Below are 24,574 nucleotides of genomic sequence, written 5' to 3'. Positions count from 1 at the left end.
CTTCCTTCCTTCCTTCCTTCCTTCCTTCCTTCCTTCCTTCCTTCCTTCCTTCCTTCCTTCCTTCCTTCCTTCCTTCCTTCCTTCCTTCCTCCCTTCCTCCCTCCCTCCCTCCCTCTCTTCCTTCCTAACTCTGACAGTGGGTGAAATTCAAAGACAAAAAGACTTATTTCCCTGGCTTTGAGGAGCTTAGGATCTTCAAGACAAGTGAGGTTAAAGATGGAGCTTAAATGGAGAAAGAAAACTGAATGTGTAGGATGGGGTCTGTATCTTTTCTATTAGAGAACAAAAGAAGGAAACTGGGTGTTTCAGCATTCTTTGGTTACTGAAAGGCAGCAGAATGGTTTCAGAGCTTCCTGACAGAACAAATATGGTCGTGTACCCTCCCTCTTCCTCTTTCCCACTGTTGGTGGAAGAAAGAGGAGGTTGAGACCGTGAAAAGAGCCGAGGTCTGAGTATCAGGAGGTCTGGCTTCTCCAGCTCCAAATCTGCTTCTTATATGCTGTCTTTGGGCAAGACAGATATTCTTCATCCTAAGGATCCTCCCAACTCTGACAATCTTTGGTCTAAGTACCTAGAAACTAAGCTCTTAGTATTTATAAGCTGGAAAGCTTTGATGTTTTGTGTTTTTTTTTTTTTTTTTAACCCTTAACTTCTGTGTATTGGCTCCTTGGTGGATGAGTGGTAAGGGTGGGCAATGGGGGTCAAGTGACTTGCCCAGGGTCACACAGCTGGGAAGTGTATGAGGCTGGATTTGAACCCAGGACCTCCCGTCTCTAGGTCTGACTCTCAATCCACTGAGCTACCCAGCTGTCTCCTGTTTTGTGTTCTAAGGACCCTTCCAGTCCAGATATTCTATGATCTTAGTGTCTATAAACTAAATCCTAAGTTCCAAGTATATGTAAGCTGGAAAATACTTAACATTTTGTGTTCTAAGAACCTTTCCAACTCTGCCATTTTGTGTTCTAAGGACATTTTCAGTTCTGATAATCTTTGTTCTAAGGTCCTTCTCAGCCCTGACATCCTATGTTCTAGGGATCCTTCTAACTCTGACAATTTGTGTTTTAAAGGCCCTTTTAGTTACTCTATATCCTAGGGGCCTTTTCAGCTCTAAAAATTTCAATCAATAAACATTTATTAAGTGCCTACTATGCAGCAGGCACTGTGCTAAGCTCTGGGGTGACAAAAAGAAGCAAAAGACAAGTCCCTGCCCTCAAGGAACTTACAATCTAATAGAAGAAACAACATGCAAACAAATATATACAAAGCAAACTATGTACACGATAAATAGGAAATAATTAACAAAGGGAAGACATTGGAATTAAAAGAAATTAAGGTTCTATCCCAGAAGGTGGGATTTTGAGTTGGAACTTGGACTTGGATACCACCCATCCTGAAAAAGCAGGGAGGTCAGTAGTAGGAGTGAAGAAAGAAGAGCTTCCAGACTAAGAGGTTTGAATGATCTTTGATTAAGAAAACAAAAACAAACAGCCCAGTAGAGAGGACTGACTGAATTGAGCTTCTTTTGCGTGATATGCAGCCTCTGTGGAACAAACAGGAAATATATATGTTATTTTGGAAGGATGAGGGAATTTCCAACTCCCTTTAGAGTAGTGGTTCTTAACCTGGAGTCTATGAGTTGTTTTTTTTTCCATTATTTTGGTAACTATTCAATATAATTGATTTTTTTGTAACCCTAAATGTTTTAATTGATAACCATCATTCTGAGAAGGTATTCATAGGCTTCCTCAGACTGCTGTAGGGGTCAACACCACAGAAAAGGCCAAACACCTCTGATTTAAATTAGATTCAGATTATAAATTATCAAAATTAAACAGAGGTTTGTGTCACCCTGGGCAAGTCACTTAACCCCAGTTGAGTAGCTCTTACTGCTCTATAGCCTTGGAATGGAAATATGGTAATATGGTACTGATTCTAAGAGAGAAAGTAGGAAGAAAGCAATGAAGATCAGAGATGACTTAGATTGTAAATCTGTATGTTTGGTCATCTGATGGTGTTTTAACAGAAATAAGGAAATCTAGAGGAGGGGAAGGGAGACAACAATAAGTTCTATTTTGGACAACTGTCAAGTCCAAGATGGTGGAGATGGTCAACAAACATTCACCCCCAGAGCCTGGCATTCAGGAGATGATGAGTTGAGGGGAAATAAATTATATAATCAAAAGATTATATAGATATGAATTGGGAATCATCTGCCTGGAGATGTAAGTTTCCTGTTTGGGATGCCAATATTTTTGATCTCTTCATTTTCAGACATGTCATAGCTCAGGACCGAAGAGTAATATTACTCGCTTGCTTTAAGGAAGATGCTTTTTTACATTCAGACTTGCTTGTACTCATGAATCGATGATAATGGGTTTGACTTCCCCTAATTATATCTTACACATATTCCACATCAAATATCCTGGCTCAGCCAATGCTTTCATGTGCTGGCAAGCTTTCACCAAGGCATATTTATAGATCTCATTAAGTGAGATCTCATTTATAAATGATTAACCTTCTCAATATAGGTCTGAGTCGCAAATATACTTATTGTTCTTTCCGATAGCAAAGAATGACCATCGTGCAGTTCTTCATTTCTTCTCTTAAAATATAGCCTTTGTTCTTAGGGAGTGCAAATGCAATTTCTTTTTGTGTTATCTTACTTTTGTACTCAGGGCTTTTGTGATCCTTAAAGGAAGTGATTAACAGAGCCAAGAGCTCTCTCATCACTGGGCAAAACCCCCTGGCTCAAGATCAGGAAAGTCAAGAAAAAAAACCAAACCCTTTGAGTTTTTTTGTTCTAAATGCCAATCTGTCTCAGCCTGTTGATCGTGAGCCAAATGGTCGACTTTGATAAACTCTAGAAACACTCTTAGGTAGCCACAAAAATCCCACCATCATGGAAATCCAATCATTCACTCAACAAAGACTCAAAAATTAAGCACCTTCTATTAGATTGGAAGCTTTTTGAGGGCAGGTGATGTCTTCTGTCTCTTTTTGTATCCCTCGTACTTAGCACAGAGTCTAGCACATGGTAGATGCTTATTAAATGTTTGTTGATTGATTAATAACTACGAACCTCAATTTTCAGTTTGTAGAACAGAGATATTGGCATATGGGACCCTAACCAGGAACGGATTCCCCCAAAATATCATCTTAGGCAATAGGGGCAGTTTGTTATCATTTATCAATGTTACAATATTTCACAACATCATGGTAGCATTTATTTAGAATATATTAATTGAATTAATGAAATGATTGAGTAAAATGACCATCAAAAACGTGGGTTACGTCTGTAATGATGCTTGCTTTGCTTACCTCTAGGGATTGTCCTGAGAAAAATGTTATAGAAATATGAGTTGTTATTATTGTCATTATTATTGTTGTTATGAGAGGAAGTACAGTTATAATGGAAAGAACACTGGATTGTGAGTCAGGAGACCTGGATGGGAATTATTGAAAGAACTCTGGGCAAATTATTTCCTCTTTCTGGCTCTTGGTTCCTTCCTGGGCGAAATGAGAGAGTGGACCCGATTCCCTGGAAGGTCTCAGGCAGCTCATCCATCGCGAATCTGGTCTGCTTTTTCCTCCTCCCGCTGGTCCTATCATCAAGATTAGTAGGTCATTCTGGCAATTTGCTGTTGTTTGGTTGTGGTCAAGGAAAGATGACGTGCTTCTCTGGATGGTTTAGGAGGGTCCAGAGGGAAATGTATTAGGTAATGATGCTCCCAGCTGCTTTGTGGCTTGTATGGTCCCAGGGATAGCTTTTCATTTCGCAGACATTCCTAGCCAGATGATTTCCATAAAAAAGTGTGGGATTCAATACCCACTAATGGTTCCTCTCCTTTCCTTCTTCCCCATCCCCCCAAGTTCCTAAGTCCTTATGGGGCTGCTGAAGATGTACCCTGGGAGCCATCAAAGGCAATGTGTATCTCATTACATAGCAGGAGCATTGAATCATAGCTGAGATCCTTAACGATGTCTGAGAGCAGATCACTTGTAGGACAGATGGGAGTATTTTTCAATCGAGAAATGTCATGCTTCCAGAAAGGCAGGTAGAGATGTGGGACCCCCAAGCTTCTTCAACAATATGGAAGTTAGCACAATGAAAAAAGAGCACCAAGTCTGGAGTTGGGAGGTCCTGGATTCAAATCTGACCTCAGACACTTCCTATGCATGTGACTCTGGGCAAGTCACTTAACCCCATTTGCTTAGCCCTTACCCTTCTGTCTCAGATTTTACTAAGACAGAAAGTAAGGGTTAAAAAAATGGTGTGGGAGATACTTGGGCAGAATATAATGCTGCTATTTTATTAGTAGTAATTTTATCAATAGTAGTAATCAGAAAAAAGTTGGTCCCTGACAGCTCTTTTTTCTGTCTTGTGTGATCATTCATTTAATTGATTTAATGCTTTTGTTATATTACATTAGAATTCTAATAATGATTAATGTTATCTAGATGGAAATGGAGTTAAATGTTCAGAGACTGCCTTCTTTGTCCCCATTTTGCTTTGCTTTCCTCATGCTCATCAGAGCCCAAGAAATAACTCTTTTCCTCTCCTAATGTCTTTAATAAATGGTTTTGTTTGTTTCTCCCCAAATGAATCCGTCCTAAACATTCAGAGTAGAGGCTCTTAAACTAGGCTCCATGACCATCTAAGGGCACTGGAGCTAGATTTCACAGGGCCATGAACTTGGATGGGAAAACAACTACATCTTTATATTTTCACTGGTCTCTAATGGAAAGTTAGTGTATTTTCCTCAATTACTAACAACATTATTCTAAGAAAGGATTTGTGGGCTTCCAAAGGGTCCATTCCATACAAAAAAGATTAAGAGCAGTAGTGTATCAGAGGATTTAAGTGGGCATTGCAAATGATTATGGCAGAATGGGAAAGAGCCCTAGACTTGGATTCTGAAACTTCTCCTTACTCTCTCTATGACCTTGGGCAAGTTACTTAAGCTTTTGGCTTCAGTTTCCTCATGAGTAAAATGGAAATAATAATATTTCCATTCTAGTAGAGTGTAAGCTCCTTGAAGCCAGGGACTGTGTACTTTTTGTCTTTGTATTCTTAGCACAGTGTCTGGCATACAGAAAACATTGCATAAATGCTTGTTGGGTTGAATTGAATTGAATTAACTACTTCCCAGAATTACTATGAGGATCAAATGAGAAAAGCTGGTCAGAGAAAAGCTCTGTAAATACAAGGTATGGAGATGAAGATGATGATATTGGTGATGCATTATTGCTCCATATGGCTTTGCATGTCCTGATTCTAGAAGACCTTTCTTGTAGAATGAATGAATGAACAGAACCAGCTAACAGATTGGCCACTGCTAGAGCCCATCTCCAAAGTGACTCATCTGGGTTCATTGGCTTCCTCTTTGACCATTGTCCCTGCTGCTTTAAGCCATGCAAGGTGCTTGTGGTGTGTGTGTGAGTCACATCGCTCTTCAATGATATTGTAGAACTCTGGAATTGAGGTCCCAAATGTTTTAGGAGAGTCAACAAGTCTTTAGGGCAGCTAGATGGTTCAGTGGATAGAGTGTTGGGCCCTGAAGTCACAGGAAGACCTGAGCTTAAATATGGCTTCAGACACTATTTGGGTGACCATGAACAAGTCACTTAATCTCTGTCTGCCTTAATCTATTGGAAAAGGAAATGGTAAACCACTCCAATTTCTTTGCCAAGAAAACATCCCGGATCATTTGGTCTTACAGGGTCGTGGAGAGTCGGTCATGAGTGAACAACTAGGAGAATTTGTTAACTATTTTAAGCCAAGAACTGAGAATACAAATACAAATAGGAAAAAAAAATACAGTTCCTGCCCTCAAGGAGCTTACGTACTGACAGGGGAAGACAGCACCAGAAGGGAAGTTGAAAAGGTGTCAGGGGAGGCATCAAGTCAGAGCAAGGTAGAGGAAGTCACATGGAGATGTGTCATAAAGGTAGCCCAAGGATGAAAGAAGCCTTGGTTGGTTTGGATTTCTTCCTTAAAAAAGGTGGGTCTGGGGGAGCAAGCCAATCAGAGGGAGAGGCCACAGGAGTAGAATGGGATTTCCTGGTTGAGAAAGAGTCCAGGGATGGAGGGAGCTTTCAGGATGAAGAGATTTCTCTGGTGTGCTAGAAAAAAGTCCTGTGGAGAGAAATCAGCATCAGAGGCAATATTGTTACTCCAAGGCTTTCCCCAGGAAGCAATCTGGTTCTTTCCTGGGGGGCTGGAGGTGTCTTACAAGACATTTTTCCCCCAGTGGGCGAGAGTTAGCAAGTTTATAGCCTGAACCCCTGGAAACTCTAATTCATGAGATCCAGTGTCTAAGGAATTTGCTGGACTGACTCTGCCCATTTAGGGTAAAATGCTTAACAACTGCTGGCTAGAACCTTGATTATTTTTTAACTTCCAGGCCTTTTATTTCAACCCCCCCCCTTCCCCTATAACGGAAATTCCATTTAATCTAATTGATTAAAGTCAGGCAGGTCCCCCATTTGTAACTTCGGTTCTCATTGAAATTTTCTGGTTTACCTCCGAGGTTGGGACACCTCAGGAAAAAGCCAGGAAATCCAGGGGTACGGATGGTACTCCCCCGATGACTTCCATCTATTGTGTTTCTGTCCCCTTCCCCTTATGAGAGGGCTTCTAGATACAACTGTAAAGTAACTCAACATCGAATTTCCTGGCTTGGGTCAGTCAGCGCTACAGATGCCAGTACATCGAAACAAGGTGATTTCCTTCAGTAGCTTACATGTACGATTCCAGAACGGAAATCGAGAGTAGGAAGCCTTCCAGAGGAAGCCAAGGACATCCTGTAAGGGCAGAGAGCCTGAGGAAGAAAAGGAAGCACTGGAAAGCCCAGTTCTCAGCCAGATTCTTTCAAGTTTGCTGAAATGATTTATGGAGCTTTCTATCTGACCCAGCCATGGAACAACTCATATACCCAGAAGAATTCTCCTACCACACAACCTTTGCCTGAAGACCTGTAATAAAGCAGAAACCACAATTTCCCGAGGCTGCTCATTCCACTTTTGGATTGCTCTAATTAGTAGGAAGTTTTTGTAGACATTAAACCTATATTTACTTCTTTGTAACTTCCACCCAGATGATTCATAGAATTAGATTCTGCCTGTTCTGAGGGGGAAAAACCTTAGAGATTATGGTACACTGGGGGAAAATGTTAGATCTCGTGTGTTAGAGCAGCTCAGTTCACATCTCAGCTCTTTCACTTATTACTTGTATTTCGAGCAAAGCATTTAAACTTTCTGAGCCTCATTTTACTCATCTGCAAAATGAAGGAATTAGACTAGGTGACCTCTAAGCTTCCTTATATCCATCTTTTAAAAAAAAAACCCTATCTTCCATCTTAGAATCAATACTGTGTATTGGTTCCAAGGCAGAAGAGTGGCAGTGGTTAGGCAATGGGAGTGAAGTGACTTGCCCAAGGTCACACAGCTAGGAAGTGTCTGAGGTCAGATTTGAATCCAGGACCTCCCACCTCTGGACCTGGCTCTCAATCCACTGAGCCACCCTTATAACACTTAATCTATGATCTAATCCAACTCTTATAGAGAAGAAAAATGGATCAATAAAAGGGAATTGATGACTTGCCTATGGTCACACAACTAATTAGTGTTAATATTGGTACAAGAAACCAGATTTCTAGACTTTTAACCTGGTTCTTTTTCCATCTGGGAAGCTATTGTTATAGTCCAAGCATAAGATGACAGCCAGACTGGGGTGACGTCAGTAGGAGTGGAAAGGATAGAAGAAACATTAAGGAAGTATAATTGAGAAGATTTAATTGAAGATGGAGAGTGATGGGGAGAGAGGAAATCAAAGTCGATGGCTCTGTTGGTGGGGGCTAATGTGACTGGAAAGATGGTGGTGCCACTTTTCTGTTTCTACCCTTTCAGTTGGATAATTTTAAAAAATCAAAATTGATTATTAACCATTTTGTTTCATTTTTAAAAGTTTTTTTAATTTTTATTTTTCAATCACCAAACATCTTTTTCTCTCCTTCCTAATCTTTCCTCAGTTTAGAAAAAGAAAAACAAAACCTTCACCACATATATGCACAATTAAAGCAAATTCCCACATTGACCACGCCCCAAAATTTTATGCCTCATTTTGCCATATTTCCCTCTTTGTCAAGAGGCAGGTGCTATAGATCCTTAGTCCTCCAGAATCATGGTGGGTCATTGTGTTGATAAGATTTCTTATGCCTTTACAATATTTTTGTTATTGTGGATAATTTTTTTTATTCTGCCCATCTCACTCTACTTTAGTTTATACAAGTCTCTCAGATTTTTATGAGCTCACCCTTTTCATTATTTCTTTAAAAAAAAAACAAACCCTTGCCTTCTGCCTTAGAATGATACTAAGTATCGTCTCCAAGGCAGAAGAGCATTAAGGGCTAGGCAGCAATTGAAGTTAAGTGACTTGTCCAGGTTCACCCAGCTAGGACGTGTCTGAGGTCAAATTTGAATCTAAGTCCTCCCATCTCCAAGCCTGGCTCTCTATTCACTGAGCCACCTTGCTGTCCCTACCCTTTTCATTATTCTTAAAGCATAATAGTATTCCATCAATTCTTACATCCTAATTTATTCGGCCACTCACCAACTGAACTTAGTTCCCAGTTTTAACCACTACAATAAGAGCTGCTATAAATCTCTTTTGTATAAATGATCCCCTCCCTCCTTCTTTGATCTCTTTGGGGGTACAGAGGCAATTTGTCCCTTTTCTGCCACTATTCTTTCAGCAGGCTTAGTGATCTCTGTCCTCAGAATTCCCCAATTACCCAAGCTTTGAGCAGATCCTGATTAAGCTCGAATCCAAGTCCTTTCTATCTGAACCTTCACCCTTGGATTCAAGATTCCTTGTAGAGTAGCACCTCTACAAGCACAGCCACAGCTGTGATTTTCAATGTGCATCCATCAGCCTTGTGCCCAATGTTCCCATCACTGCTTCAAATAGAGGAAGAGGTCTAAAATCTGAAGTTCAATATTCATTTCTTGGCACCACATTTTAAGAGAAATAACCAGGAGGCCGTTCAAATGGAGCTGACTCAGTCAAGACACATGAAGAATAGATGAAGGAAATGAGATGTCTAGCCTTGAGCAGAGCAGCCTCTCTCTGAGGCAGATAGATGACATTTAGGAGACAAATAGCCGTCTTCAAATATTTGAGAATTAATGAGTGAAAACACATTTATTCAACTCTTACTATGTACCAAGCTCTTTGCTAAGTACTGGTGATAGAAATAGAGAAGGAGGAAAGGCCATTTCTGTTCTCAAAGAGCTCGTATTCTAATAGGGGAGACATATAAAAGTGAGGAAAGGAAGAGAGGAAAGAGAAGGATGGAGAGGAAAGAGAAGGATGGAGAGGGGAGGAGAGAACAGTTTCAGCCATAAGTCAAATGGAATGGTCAACTCGCTGGACCTTGGGGCAGGGCAGCAAATGGCAGTGCTTCTCTAGCATCATTTCCATGGATAAAATCACGGAGGTTCCTGATGTTGAGAGCACTCAGGACTTTGGTCGTTGAGAACTGCTTTTCTGGGTCTTTGCTAGTTGTGGCTTCTGAGAGGATGGAGGTTGTAGTACCCGCAAAAATTGTTGTTTGGTCACAACTCCCCAAGCGTCTCTTCTCATCCGTCTAATCAGGGAAATTGTTCAGATCTTCTTTAGGTGGAATATGTTTCTCATTGGTGAGAAATCTGCAGTTATAGTTTTCACTTAGTTTGTATTCTTTTGCCTATTAATTAATTTGGAATTGAGAAGTCCCCAAATCTGGATTTTCTTAGGGGGATGGTTACCTGGGGGGTGCTGTTATTCTAAGGTTCTCGGTGGTGGCAGGGATGGCCAGCTCCTTCTTCCGAGGGTCGTTTCCCTCAATATAGAAGGTTACATGCATTGAATACATGCCAGTTTGTGAATAGATCAACATGGCAAAAGAAGAATGGTTCCCTTTAAAAGCTTCATGCACTTGGCATCCACTTTGGGGAATAAGAGGCTCCACCGGCTGCCTGGAAGGCTGTCCCTAATGACACAATTTACAAATGACTCTGGCTTGTGTATTTCTCATTTGTGGATCTTGGCTAGATGCCACATCCGCAGGACCCTCTGCCTATGGCTGAAAAGGCTTTGCATTTCTGTCTAGGAAGAAGCTGCCCTCCCAGGATGATGAGGTGGAAGAGCTCAAGGCCCTGTCTCCGGCACAGTCACCCGTGGTGGCCTGGTCGGGTCCATCCAGTCCTCAGGGACAAGAGTGAGTTGAAAACTTCCCTAGAGTGACTAACCAAAGCTAGGTCCACCTTTCGGTGACTTTTATTATTATTATTATTATTATTATTATTATTATTATTATCATCATCATCATCATCATCATCATCATCATCATCATCATCTTTTTTAGTAAAGATGTTAAGTAAATTTTGGTTTCCCCTCAGTGCTGCTGACCGCGCTGAGTCCACAGCTAGCCAGAATAGCGCCATCATCAATGACCGGCTCCAGGAACTGGTGAAACTCTTCAAGGAACGCACAGAAAAAGTGAAAGAGAAACTCATCGATCCTGATGTCACCTCAGATGAGGAAAGCCCCAAACCATGTGAGCAGGGGGGACATGGGGGATGAGGAGGCAAGAGGGAGGCATCTTAGGCACAGTTGTCAAATGGGGGAGAATAAAATACCTTTACAGTGTGTGTGTGTGTGTGTGTGTGTGTGTGTGTGTGTGTGTGTGTGCGTGCGTGCGTGTGTGTGTGTGTGTGTGTGTGTGTGTGTGTGTACACCAAGAAGTGATAGAATTGTAGTATGGCTGAACTAGAAGAGACCAGCTAGTACAAGTCCCTTATTTTAGTCAGTCTGTCTTGTGCCAGGTATTGTGCTAAGTGCTGGGATATAAAAAGAGGCAAAAGACAGCCCCTGCCCTCAAGGAGCTCACAATCGAATGGGAATATCAACACACGAGAGAGAGACGGGACAGACAGACAGACAGACGGGGGAAAGAGAGAGACAGACAGACAGAGAGGGAGACAGATAGAGACAGAGAGAGACAGAGAGAGAGAGACAGAGAGACAGATAGAGACAGATAGAGACAGAGAGAGAGAGAGAAAGAGAGAGATAGAGATAGAGAGAGACAGAGAGAGACAGACAGACAGAGAGACAGAGAGAGACAGAGACAGAGAACTTGAGTGAGGCAGGGGCATGAGAGAAGTCCTACAACCAACCAAGTAGGAAATTATGAGTTGTCTGATCCAAGGCCCCCTTCCTTAAGTGAAGTGTCTTGGTGGAAGTGTTCATGTCCATCCTCTGCCCTCTCCAAACTGCTGAGGAGGTGCAAATTCCAAAGTTGAATTGATTGTCAAGAATATGAGTTTCTGTAGACAATGATGAAGTTTCTTCTTTTTACAGATGGGAAACTGAGTTTCAGAGAGGATTTGCTCTTTACCCTGTCCTAACTCCCAAGGCCAGAGCTCTTTCCACTACACCACATTGCCTTTCTAACTATAACTCATGCTTATATAACATTTTTTCTCGTGATGCTAGGTCTGGGCTGGGATGGTGCAAAACATTACGCTCTTCATTTTATAGATGAGGATAACAGGTTCAGAGAGATAAGGGGACTTCTTTGAGGTCCTATGGGTCAGGTCCAGAACTCCGATCTTGGTCCAGAACTCTTCCCACTCCCTGGGGGCTGCCTCTCCAAAAGCCTCCAGAATCTCTCAGGAAAGAGCTAAGGTCTCTTTGAACAAGTGGTACCCAGGATGGACATAAGCAGGTGCCCAGCTGGGATGTTCAGTTCTTCTAGACACTCTTGGTTCTGAATGGCTCCAGAGGAGAGCCTCTGACCTCTTACCTAGCAAGTCTGGGCTGCTTCCCAAACTCTCTGAGGAGGGAGCAGCATAATCTGCCCCAGGAGAAAGCTCTGGTGGTTGCTTGGCATGCAGGGAGTCCACAATGACCACTTTACTCCATGTTTGCAATATGCTTTCCTCTGGCTGTGGCTGTTAGAGGATAAGGAGCAATTTCTCAGTTAATTGATTAGAAACGCCTTCAGTTTACATCACACTGATCTTTGGAGTAAACATCCCTGTACCCCTTTTCTCTTTGGATCTTAGCAGGATTAAAGGCCAGGGGAAGGGGGCTGGAGGGATGTGTATTGCTAGATGTATGGGTCTGAATGAATTGAGATAAATGATTCAGTTGAGGTGGATGGAAGAGTTTCTCCCATTTTCTTCCATAGCCCCTGCCAAGAAAGCCCCAGAACCAACACCAGATCCCAAAGCAGCGGAGGCTGAAACAGCTAAAGAGGAAGAACATTACTGTGAGATGCTGTGTTGCAAGTTCAAACGCCGCCCGTTGAAATTGTACCGGTTCCCCCAAAGCATTGACCCCCTCACCAGTAAGTCCTGAGTGGAAAGATCCTTCTGATGCTAATATATAGAGATGACAGGGAATGGATGAAGGGGAGGTCTGAGGAGGGAAGATATGCCAGGGGGTGATGGGAAGAGGCAGGAAGATGTGCTGGATGGGAGATGATCCATGAGCGAGTATTTGTGAACTATAAAGATGGGTTAAGGATAATGCCTTTGATCAAGGGTTCTTAATCTGGCACTAGTGAACCTTGGATAAGTGTATTTCACAACTGATTTTCTTTGTAATCCTGTGTATTTTATTGACATTTAAAAGCCTTATTTGGAGAAAAGGTTCATGAGTTTCATCAGACTGCCCAGAGTCCACAATCCAAAAATAGTTAAGAATCCTTGCCTTAGATATATATTGCAGCTTTTGTTTTTCAAAGAAGAAGAGAGGGAGTGTGCCATAATGGTTAGAGAGTCAATATCAAATGAGAAAAACTTGTGTTTCATTTATATTGGTCGTGAGATTCTGAGAAGTCTGAATCACAGAGAAGGTGCCAGCCTACTTTCATAGAAGGGTCCTCACCTGATAGTTCCTTCTATGAATGAAAATCATGGAAACAGTTCTTATAACCTATCCACTTTTCAAAGTAATTTTACTTCTGGAAACATTAACTCACGGCCTTCCCAACCCTTCTCAGCTCCCTCCTATCCCTGCATTCAATAGGAATGTGCCTTGACATCCATCCCCCTGAACATTCCTTCTGCTCAAGTGAAATCTAACTCCCACTTTTCTCCCTGTAGAGTTTTTTAACCTTTGGCGTCTGAGATGTCTTATGGTGTCCCTTTGGCAGTGTGGTAAAGCCTAGGGACCTCTTCTCAGAATAAGATTTTTAAATGCATAAAATAAAATACATGGGATTACAAATGAAATCAATTTAGATAAAATACAGTTGCCAAAGTATTTTTAAAAAACATATTCATAGTCTTCCAATTAGAAACCCCAGTCCTACATGCTTCCACTGGGACCTTTTTTTTTTTTTTTTACCCCTAAATAGCTTTCTGATAGGGTGAAAGATTTAAGAAAGTATAATAGCTTTGAATTTCTGGTTTATTCTATACCTTCTCTTTCCTCTTCTCCCCTCTGAGATTTTTCTCTGTATTTCCCTCTTCCTCTATCCCATATTAATGGATTTTAGTCAACAGAGTATTAATTCACTTTTTCTTCTCTGACATATTAAAAAAAAACCCAAACTCATCTCTCTCAGGTTCTCTTGACCCTAGATGTCCTCTATCTATGGACTTTAGTTAGTCTTTAGCCAGCGATAGCTTTGTCTTGCCTCCATAAAGGAAGATATTAATTCCGTTGCTAAATTTTCTTATTGATTATAATTATTTACCTTTCATATGTTTCTCCTATTTGAAAATTTGATATCAGTCAGTCAATAAACATTTATTCAGGATCTACTATTGGCCAGGTACTGTGCCAAGGGCTGAGCAAAAACCCTGCTCACTTTTTGTTTCTTTTTCTGAAGCAATGACTCAAATTCTGCTATTCTGCTGAAAATCTATCTTTTTAAACTGATATTATTAGGTTCAGATTTTATGGGTCTCATTTGCTTTTCAGAATGGCTTGATTTTGTCTTGATTGGCTTTTCAGTGTCTTGATTGATTCCTCATAGATAAGGAATAGTTCTGAATTATTTAAATTGATTTTCCTTGGTAGGTGGAAGACTTCCTCTTGGCTGCCTGAAATCTTTGTTGTTTGACTGAAAATCTGACATTTGACTATTATGTTCCTTTGTGAGATAAATTTGGGATTCTTCTCTGTCTATAATCTATAAGTTATTTCTTGAAATATGGTGTACTTTTGAATTCATCACATTTTTTTTTCTGGGAGATCCAGGATCCTTAAATTATCTTTGCATGTGTTCTTTTAATGCTCTCTTTTGATTCTGTTCAGGCAAATTTTCTTCTCTTCTATACTTTTGAAGGTTACCAGATCAGCCAGTATCTTTTTTAGGGCTTCTTTTGGAGAAACCTTCTCTGCTATATGTTCCAAATAATCTACTCTCTTGTTTGCCATTTTTATTTCTTTTTGAGAGCTCTAATTGCCATCCCATTATTTTTATTAATTCTTTCAGTTTTATTCTGAACCACCCTGGAATTTCTAGATGGCTTTCCATTATTTTTAGGAGTCCACAGAATTCTTTCTCATTTAGGGGACTTTCCAAGTTACTATCTTTCATTGTACCATATATGATTTTTGTAATTGTTTTCTAATTTCCCCCTCTTAATGAATTGCTAATTTATCTGAATAGGGGCTTAGCTTATTCTCAGTCTTTCCATTCCAATTGTCATCTCACCCATCCCTTCTATTTGTGTCACATTCCATCAAACCTCTTAAACTATATGGTCCTTCTATCTCCTACCACTGAGCAGCTTCAGTGACTTCCCTACCTTAAGTCTTTGGATGGATCCCTGCTTCATAGACACTGAGAGAAGACAAACACCACTGATTTTTTATTACCCATCCTCTTTTCCTTTGGTGCATAAGTCCCTCATCTTCTGTTACAGATAACTGGGTATTGCTGGATACCACTCACATCCACAATTGCCTATTTTATTGGCCATCAGAGTTGGATGATATCCATGGTCTCTCCCCATTCAGGGAGGGAGTGTCATCCCTTCCCCTGTCGTGCTGCATCAGACTGAATCACTGCTGAAAACAAGCTTCTTCTTCTCTTCTTTCCCCTCTTCCTCCTCCTTCTTATGCTTTCAACCAATGTATCCCTTTGTTGCCTTATGGCTGCCATATTTCTATGCCGAATCTGAAAAAAAAAAATTTCCCCAAAGGCTCCTAAGCTTATGTGTCTCTGACCACCACCTCTCTCTCTTCCTCTTAGATCTGATGTATATCCTTTGGCTTTTCTTCGTGGTCCTGGCCTGGAATTGGAATTGCTGGCTGATTCCAGTCCGATGGGCTTTTCCATATGAGACTCCCGACAATATCCATCTCTGGCTAATGATGGACTATCTGTGTGACTTCATCTACTTCTTAGATATCACCGTGTTTCAAATGCGCCTGCAGTTTGTCAAAGGAGGCGATATTATTGTAAGTTGTCCAGCAAGCAGGAGTTATACCCACCATAATGGAACTAGCTCATTCTCTGTGGTGGCTAACACTGTCGATTTACTTTCAATTGTGCTTGGCACAAAGATCTGGAAGTCAAGGCACTGGCCTCAGTTTTAGCCCTAACTGTGGGATTTTCTGGGCTCCGTTTCTTTCTCTGAATAGGGCCCAGTTGAGATTTGAAGAGAACTAGAGATTCTGAGAATCAGAAATGAGGAGTATATTCTAGCTATGGTGGGAGTGGGACATCCTGTACAAAGGCATGGAAATGGGAGATTGGTTACTCTTAAAACAGTCAATTGACCATTTGGAATCTAGAGTGTATGAAGGAGGTAATGTATAATAATCCTGGAAAGGTAGGCTAGAACCAGATTGTGAATGCCCATTAGGGAAATTTGCATTTGATTTTAGGGAACCATGGGGAGTTTTTGGAGCAGGAGTATTATATGATCAGACATGTGTTTTAGGAATATCAGTTCTGAAGCTATATGGTCGTATGGATTAAAGATGGTAGATACTTGAGTCACAAAGACAAGTTAGAAGGTTATTTTAATAGCCTGGATGAAAGATGAGGAGAGAAGGTCATAGGTCACTAGGGTAATGACCACGTAAAGAGAAAAAAGGGAATGGATGCACAGATGTTGTAGAGGGAGAGATAACAAGAATTGGCACCTGTTTGATTATAGGGACTGAGGCATATTGAAGTTTAGGATGACTGAGTATGTAAATTTGGGTGACGGGTAGGATGGTGGTGCCCTGGACAAAAACAGGGAATTTAAGATTAATATGTTTTGGGGGAGATACTAGTGAATTGTATTTATGTGTTCTAAGTCTGAGATCAGTCAGTCAATAAATATTTATTAAGTGTCTACTCTGTACCAGGCACCATACTAAGGGCTAAGAATACAAAGAAAGACAAATGATAATCCCTGCCCTCAGGGAGCTCACAGTCTAAAAGATTTGCCAATGGGCTATCAAATGCGACATGTCTAATAGTCATATGGTGATGTAGGACTAGAATTTAGGAAAAAGACTAAAGTTGGATGTATAAACCTGAGGGTTGCCTGCATAGAAATTATGTTTGAATCCTTGGGAGTAAATGAGATCCCTAAGAGAGGTTTAAAAGAAAGAAGAGAAAAAGATCAGGACAGAGTCTAGAGCCAAAAATGAGAGAATAAGACATCAATGATCATCCATTAAAGGATACTGAGAAAGAGTGGCCAAACAGGCAAGAGGAGACCCAAGAGAGAACAGTGTTAGAAAAGTCTTGTCAAGTCAAATTAGCAGAAGTCCAGAGAATAGAGAGTATTCAGGAGGCAAAGAGTATTTGATGATGTAAAATACTGTAGAAAGGTCAAAAAGGGTGAGGACTGAGAAAGGATCACCAGATTTGGTGACTAAGAAATGTCTGGTCACCTTGGAGAGAGGAATTTCATTTGGGTGAGAATCTGGCAGCCAGATTGCAAAGGAGTAAAAAGAAAGGAAGCACTTTAGCAATTAGTGGGCTTTCTCTGCCCCATCTTTTACAGATGAGGAAATTGAGGTCCTGGGAAGGGAAGGGACGTGCATGCCCAAATTTGCCTAATCCTTCCAGTGATGGAGCTAAAAGGAGAATCCAGGTGTCTGGAATCTCTTTGGTGTGTCCTCAACTGGACCATATAGACAATACCTATTTTTATAGTATCTGGATATGAAGTTTTGCCTTGGATAGAGCCTGGCTCTTTCCTGCTCCAGTGCTTGGATTGTGATGATCATGTTTTCCATTCTCTTTTAGACAGACAAAAAGGAAATGCGGAACAACTACCTAAAGTCTCAGCGTTTTAAGGTATATATTTTATACATAAGCTTTACAATGCATGGTTTCCTAGACAGATTTAAATGGGTCCCCTGGTTGAGCTTAAGTGGGTCATTCATTCACTTGTTCAACAAATATGTATGAACTGTGTACAACATTCAATGCCCTGGGCTAGGCACTGAAGGGGATATGAAGAAGAAGAGGGAAAGAAACAAATATTTAAGTGACTGCTATGTGATAGACACTATTCTAAGCACTTTACAAATATCTCATTTGATTAAGTAGGTGCTATTATGATCTCACTATTACAGTTGAGTAAACTAAGGCAGACAGAAGTTACATGATTTGGCCAGGTTTGAAGCCAGGACCATTCTCTAGTTCCTATAGAATTTCTAATTTTTTATGAGCTGCTGAAGTGAGTATTTCTTTTTTTTTAAATAAGCTTTTATTTATGTCTTCTGTTTTTTACATTCTCATAATTATCCATAGTATCCTTCCCTCTTTTCCCTCTCAGTATCATCCTATTTAAAAAATGTTTTTTAAAGACAAAAAAGAAAAGAGAAAAAAAATCAGCACAACTGATTAATACATTGAGAAATTCTGAAAATGTGTAGTCTTGTAGATATCTCTCCTCCTGGAAGTGGTAAATTAGGGATGTCTTCTTATTTCTTCATTCAATTTATGTGTGATCGTGATAATTTTGTTATTTTTTAGTTTTTTGGTATAATATTCTTCCAATGTACATTGCTGCCATTTTTGTATATTATTTTATCAGCTTTGCTTACTTCACTCTGCATCAGTTCTTATGATCTTTTCATTCTTCTTTGAATCCATCACTTAGGTCATTTCTTACAGCACAGTGTTATTCCATTACATTCATGTACCACAATTTGTTTTTCTATTCCCCAACTGAAGGGCATCCACTTTGCTTCTAATGCCTTGACCTGGCATATTTCTAATGCATGTGCATCAGAGGCTCATGGGTATCTCTAGTATGTGACTTTCCCCTTATTTTTTATTTTGGTTTAAAATTTTGTATTTTAGATGGATATGATTTGTCTCCTGCCCCTTGATTTACTCTATTTGAAAGTTGGTGTGAATTCCCTCTTACGGCTGCCACGTTGCTTAAAGGTAAGTCCCTGGCATACTTAGTTGGCATCTTTCATCCAAAAGGCTTTACAAAATGTATCCAGGGCTCTGAGCCCTTCATCAACATTTAGATAATATCATCTCCGGTGGGATAGAACATTCTTTCTGTGGCTCATTTTATAGTTACAACCAATGAAAAAGAAAGGGAAGCTGTGTCTTCAGGGCAAGATGGGAAGTAAAAGGTTGACATTTATCTTTTTAAAGAGGTCAGTGTATACAGATAATTGGTTGGCTCAGTCCTGTTATGAATTTTTCGGCTGTTTTGATGAGCAGAAACAGATGACTCAGTGGATAGAGCGCTTGTCCTGGAGTCAGGAAAACCTGAATTCGAAATCTGACCTTTGGTAGTATTTGAGCTAAACCTCCTTGAAAGGAGCTAATGGATGGGTTAGTACCAAGTTCCTCATGGAAGTTTCTGATGTGTTCTCATTTTTCATTTACAGTACATGGCTTTCTTCGAGTTTAATAACCGGCTTGAATCCATTCTCAGCAAGGCATATGTTTACAGGTGAGATGCGGTGGCTAGAGATTGCTGGTGATGGGAACTCCCAAGGGTGGAAGTTTGCAGAGGGAATGGGTTGAAAGCTTTCCCTGCCCAAATAGTTCCTCTTTGCAAACACAGCTGGCAAGTCTAGATCCACCCCCTAGGAAGGAAAGCTGTCATTTTTTTTACCCCAATAGGTCATTTTCCAAGATGTTTGGTACACAGTACACTGAGCTGAGAATTTCCATTTCTCTTATTGTTGCCCCTGGGTATTCATCTCAAAGGGGAAACAGACCCACTGGCCTCAGAGAACTTGCCCCATGCCTTCATTTTAAATCCAATTTGAGATTTTCTCATGGTTGACTCTTTCATTATGGGAAGAAGGTAAGTCCCTCTTCTCTCAGTCCTCGTAAAGCTATTCTTTCCTTCCTTTTACAGAGTCATAAGAACCACAGCCTATTTGCTCTATAGTTTACATTTGAATTCATGTCTGTATTACTGGGCATCAGACTACCAAGGAATTGGGTCCACTCACTGGGTTTATGATGGAGTGGGAAACAGGTAAGCAATTATCCATCTTCTCTCTTTTGGGTTAGGTGTAAGTGTTTCTTTATAGCATGCAAAATACAACTGAGACAAGTATTCAGATCTGAAACACCACGATATAAGGCACACAGGATTTAAAGTCAACAGGTCTGAGTTCAAATCTCTGCCTTGAGACTTACTACCTATGTGATTGTGAACAAGTCGCTTATGCTCACTGAGACTCAGTTTCCTCATCTGTAAAATAGAGTTGGGCAGCCAGGTAGATGGAATGCCGAGGATGGAGTCAGGAAGTCCTAAGTTTAAATCTGACCTCTGACACTTACTAGCTGTGTGACTATTTTTTTTTAAAACCCTTAACTTCTGTGTATTGGCTTCTAGGTGGAAGAGTGGTAAGGGTGGGCAATGGGGGTCAAGTGACTTGCCCAGGGTCACACAGCTGGGAAGTGTCTGAGGCCAGATTTGAACCTAGGACCTCCTTTCTCTAGGCCTGGTTCTCAATCTACTGAGCTACCCAGCTGCCCCCTAGTTGTGTGACTCTTGCCAAGTTACTTAACTCTTTTTGCCTTAGTTTCTTCATCTGTAAAATGAGCTGGAGAAGGAAATGGCAAATCACTTCAGTATCTTTGCCAAGAAAACCCCAGATGGGGTCATGAAGAGTGAGACATGACTGAAAAACAACTGAACAACAATAACAAAATAATTAAGAGTATCTGTTACCCATCTACCTCAAAAGCATGTGGAAGTATCCTAGAGGGATGTCAGATGTCACAACCCATCTAGGAAAATTAATTATGGAAACAAAGTTTATTTTAACAAAAGGAACAAGGGTAACTGGATAGCTATGACTCTAACATTCTTCACACTACCTCCACCCAACTCCTACGTTCCCTGCTTAAGGGAAGCCTTCTGTTTCTTCTCTGGGCCCTAGCTATAGTAACCTATGCTATCTAAAACAAGCTATCTGACAAACTAATCTTCCCACCAGTAATTAATAAAGAAAGAAAGGGAAAGCCCCCAGGTTTGACTGCTGTACTAAGTAACCAAAGTTATAGATGAAAAGCTTTGAATTACCTTAACCAATAGGAATTCTGGCAGATGGACCCCTGGCAGATGCATACTGGACTCACTGAAATTGGTTTTCTCCAAGTAAATCCTTTATCTGAATGCCGAAGATTTCTCCATGAAATCCTGACCTTCCAGGGAGAATCCCTTAGAGCAAAACCCCTCCTTCATCTTGAAATTGTAGGCAGAGAGAGAAAACCCACAACCAGCTCAGATAAAATCCAAGAAGGAAGTGAAGTTGAGTTATTTTTCAGTTGTAGACTCCCACAATTCATTTTTTACCCAGAATCCTTTCCCAGGGCTTATCTCAAAATTCCCTTCTTTCAACTAACCCTAGAAAACCAAACCATCCCTAACTATATTTCTACAGCATCTAGATGTGTAAGGGATGGAGTGCTTAATGTGGAGTCAAGAAAACCCAAATTTAAATCCAGCTTCAGTTATTTATTATGTGACCCTGGACAAGTCCCTTAACCTTTTCTTTCCTCAGTTTCCTCATCTGTAAAATGAGGATAATCATTGGATCTATCTCTCAGGGTTATTGTGAGATCCAAATAAGATAATAATTACAAAGTGCCTGGTATATAGTAGGCATTTAATAAATGTTTGTTTCCTCCCTTCCTTTATAGGGCTGTCATAGGGAAATATTAGCATGCCAGAGAAATATACATAACTATTAGAATTACACAAATTTATCTATATCTGCTTCATTTTGTTCCCAAGATTTTGAATTAGTCAAGACCTGTTAGGTCATCTAGACCAGCCCTCTCTTTTTGTAGATGTGGAAACTTCATGAGGTTCTTTGCTGGAGGTTACCCAGGTAATAAATGGAAGAACCAGTATTTGAAACCAGGTCCTTTGCCCACCATGCCAATTCATCAGCATGCTTACTTCTAGTGGCCCTTTTAGACAAAGAACACAAATAGGCTGGCAGTCAGGGTGGGGGCTAGTTACCTTGATTGGAATCTCTTGGGGGCCTTCCCAGCTCTGAGATTTGTGATTCTATGCTTGGTCTGGAGGAGTCAATAACTTGTCGATGACTAAAGTAGGAGACTAATCGGTACAAATCCAATCCAACCCATCTTCACTCTTAGATGATCTCTGTGCTCATGAGTAATGCTGGGTGCCCCAAGAGGGGTAGTGTAATTGATGTCCACATTTTTCTTACCAATGTGCTTATGTCTCCTTGTAAAAGACATAAAAATTTGAGAGGGATCCTACTTTTTCTCTGGTATACAGTTCTAGCAAAATCATTACGCAACACTGGGGAATATGCATTCTTTCAAAATGATCACATTTTTTGATACAGAAATGATAAGTTATCCAAGCAAACATTTAAAGTTTGAGTAGTATTCAAAGGTAGTAATGAAATTTTGTACATATGGAGAAACTGAGGCACACAGAAATTAAGTCCAAAATCACATGAATAAATAGTAAGAGGCACCAGGAGAGTATTTGGATTTAGAAGAGTGAGACTCAAGTCCCAGAAGCATCAATCAATCACCAGCTGTGACCTTATGCCAATCACACTCTTTGGGGGTCTTAGTTTTGCTTCTTGTAAAATTTGGCTAGAATATTCCTTGCTCTTCGTGGTCCATTATTGTTTATAAACAATGTACTCTGTCCAAGGTCCCGCAGAAGGTCACTGAGCCTGTTGGGTTTGATGTAGGAAAAAACTTCTGAACACTTAGAGATGTTCCTAAGTGGAATGGGCTGCTTTCTGGGTCTCTTTTCCTCCTCATAGGACTGGCCAGATGTGTCCAGGTCCCTCCTCTTTGAGCCATCCCCCCCCCCAAATCTGTTCAACTCTAATTTGAATTTTGATGTAAAATTGACACAAATGCCGGATGATGAAATTATGTTCCTTTGTTTATCCCTTTTGTTTTTCTTTCCATGAAAGTTGAAAAACAGGCTGAACTTTTTAAATTTGGGAGCTGATGTTTCCTTCCAAGGCAAAAATTTCCAACCCTGTCCCACATCAGGAAAACCACATCTTCTCCAGGCTCTACTTCTCCCTGAATTCAAATCCAGCCTTAGATACTTACTTTGTGACCTTAGACAAGTCACTTGGGGTCTCTTGGCCTCAGTTTCTCATCTGTAAAATGAAGGAAGGAAACCAACATTTACTAAGTGCCTACTATGTGCCAGACACTGTGTTAAGTACTTTACAAAATGTGATCACATTTGATCCTTACAACCACCCTGAAAACTATGTCTTGTTATTATTCTCATTTTATAGTTGAGGAAGTTGAAGCAAACCAAGGTTAAATGACTTTCCCAAGATCACACAGCTAGTATCTTAAGATTGGATTTGAACTCAGGTCTTCCTGACTTTAAGTTCAGTACTCTTATTTATTGTGCCACATGTAGCTTGGGCATTGGGATTGTGTGGTTCCCAAAGTCCCTTCTGACTCTAAATCTATGTTCCTACAACTCTTAGAGCTCCTCTAGAATTTTCTGGCATTCTCCAAATTTGCACTCAGTCAACCAACATTTATTAAGCATCTACTGTGTGCTGGACCACAGATACAAAGGAAGGCAAAGAAATAATCCCGGTCCTCAAGGAACTCACAGAACAATGGGGGAAATGTCATGCAAACTATGGACAAGTAAAATATATAGTGTGAAGGGAAGGTCATATTAGAGGTGGAGGGAGATTGGGAAAGACCTTTTGCAGAAGATGGGATTTAAGCTGAATATTAAAGGAAGCAAACATTCTTCTCCATGGGAGGCAGAGATGAGCATAGGAAGCTAGAGGAACCGGATACTTCTTCTGATTCTGGCTGAACCAGCTCCCTCTGGTGGTTAGCAATTTTTCTACCAACTAGAGAAGCATTGAGTTCCTGGCTTATCATTTCAATTCCATTTAACTAAACTAAACACATTTTTAATAGCACCTACTATGATCAAACAAACCTAACTTTTCTGGGAGAGTGATCTAGAATTGGGGTTCTTAACTCGGTGATCATGGGAGGGGTCTACTAATAAATGACAGTATAGACAAGGAACTTGGATGGGAAAGAAAAAAATAATCTACATTTCTATTTTCGTTAACATGAAACTAAAATTTGTGATTTACTTCAATTTTTAAAAACGTTATTCTGAGAATGGGTTCATAGGCTTCACTGCCAAAGGGGTCCAGGAAATAAATAAAGTTAAGAACTCCTGATCTGGAATCTAGAGAGACACAATGTGGTGGAAAAATGGCTTCTTGGGTTTGGGTTCCTTTTTCTGCCACTTCCTACCTGTGTGACCTTGGGAAATCCATTTCATTTCTTTGGGGATCATCTGTAAAGTGGGTAAGTTGGATAGTGCTCAGTGCCTGGCACACAATAAGTTGTCAATAAGTGGTTTTTGACTGATTGTCCTCAATGATCTCTCTCTCTCTCTCTCTCTCTCTCTCTCTCTCTCTCTCTCTCACCTTTTGTCTTAGAATCAATATTGTGTATTGGTTCCAAGGCAGAAGAGCACTAAGGGCTAGGCAATGGGGATTAAGTGACTTGCCCAGGGTCACACAGCTATCATGTGTCTGAGACCAGATTTAAACCTAGCACCTCCCATCTCCTACCCTGGCTCTTTAACCACTGAGCCACCTAGTTGATCCCATAGGGATCAACTTAGCCCCTGTGGATAGAGCGTTAAACCTGGAGTGAGGAAGACCTGACTTCAAATCCAACCTCAGACACATACTAGCTGTATGATCCAGAGGACATCACTTAACCTCTGCTTGCCTCAGTTTCTTCAGCTATAAAATAGGCATAATCATAATACCTTCCTCCCAGAGTTATTTATAAAGTACTTTGCAAACTTTAAAACACTATGTAAATGCTAATTATTATTGTTAACTTAGGATCCATGAACTTGTTTACATTTTAAAAAATAATTATCTTCCTTCCTTCCTTCCTTCCTCCCTCCCTCCCTCTCTCCCTCCCTCTTTCTTTCTTTCTTTCTTTCTTTCTTTCTTTCTTTCTTTCTTTCTTTCTTTCTTTCTTTCTTTCTTTCTTTCTTTCTTTCTTTCTTTCTTTTCTTTCTTTCTTTCTTTCTTTCTTTCTTTCTT

General features: G+C 40.4%; 1 protein-coding gene across 1 annotated transcript in view; it reads left to right on the top strand.

Annotated features, from left to right (window-relative positions):
• Positions 1-24,574, top strand: part of CNGB1 (cyclic nucleotide gated channel subunit beta 1) — a 51,999-nt gene that overhangs the window by 8,611 nt on the left and 18,814 nt on the right. The window contains exons 3-10 of the mRNA XM_044659354.1: positions 10,152-10,259; positions 10,441-10,598; positions 12,234-12,392; positions 15,255-15,463; positions 17,256-17,306; positions 18,321-18,407; positions 18,869-18,933; positions 19,348-19,470. Coding sequence (XP_044515289.1) covers positions 10,152-10,259; positions 10,441-10,598; positions 12,234-12,392; positions 15,255-15,463; positions 17,256-17,306; positions 18,321-18,407; positions 18,869-18,933; positions 19,348-19,470 — 960 coding nt within the window. The remainder of the gene's footprint in view (positions 1-10,151; positions 10,260-10,440; positions 10,599-12,233; positions 12,393-15,254; positions 15,464-17,255; positions 17,307-18,320; positions 18,408-18,868; positions 18,934-19,347; positions 19,471-24,574) is intronic.

This window comes from Gracilinanus agilis, chromosome 2, assembly GCF_016433145.1.
Source record: "Gracilinanus agilis isolate LMUSP501 chromosome 2, AgileGrace, whole genome shotgun sequence".
Classification (NCBI taxonomy): Eukaryota; Metazoa; Chordata; class Mammalia; order Didelphimorphia; family Didelphidae; genus Gracilinanus; species Gracilinanus agilis.
The sequence above is the reverse complement of the archived record's forward strand: the minus strand, read 5'-3'. Positions and strand labels throughout refer to the sequence as shown.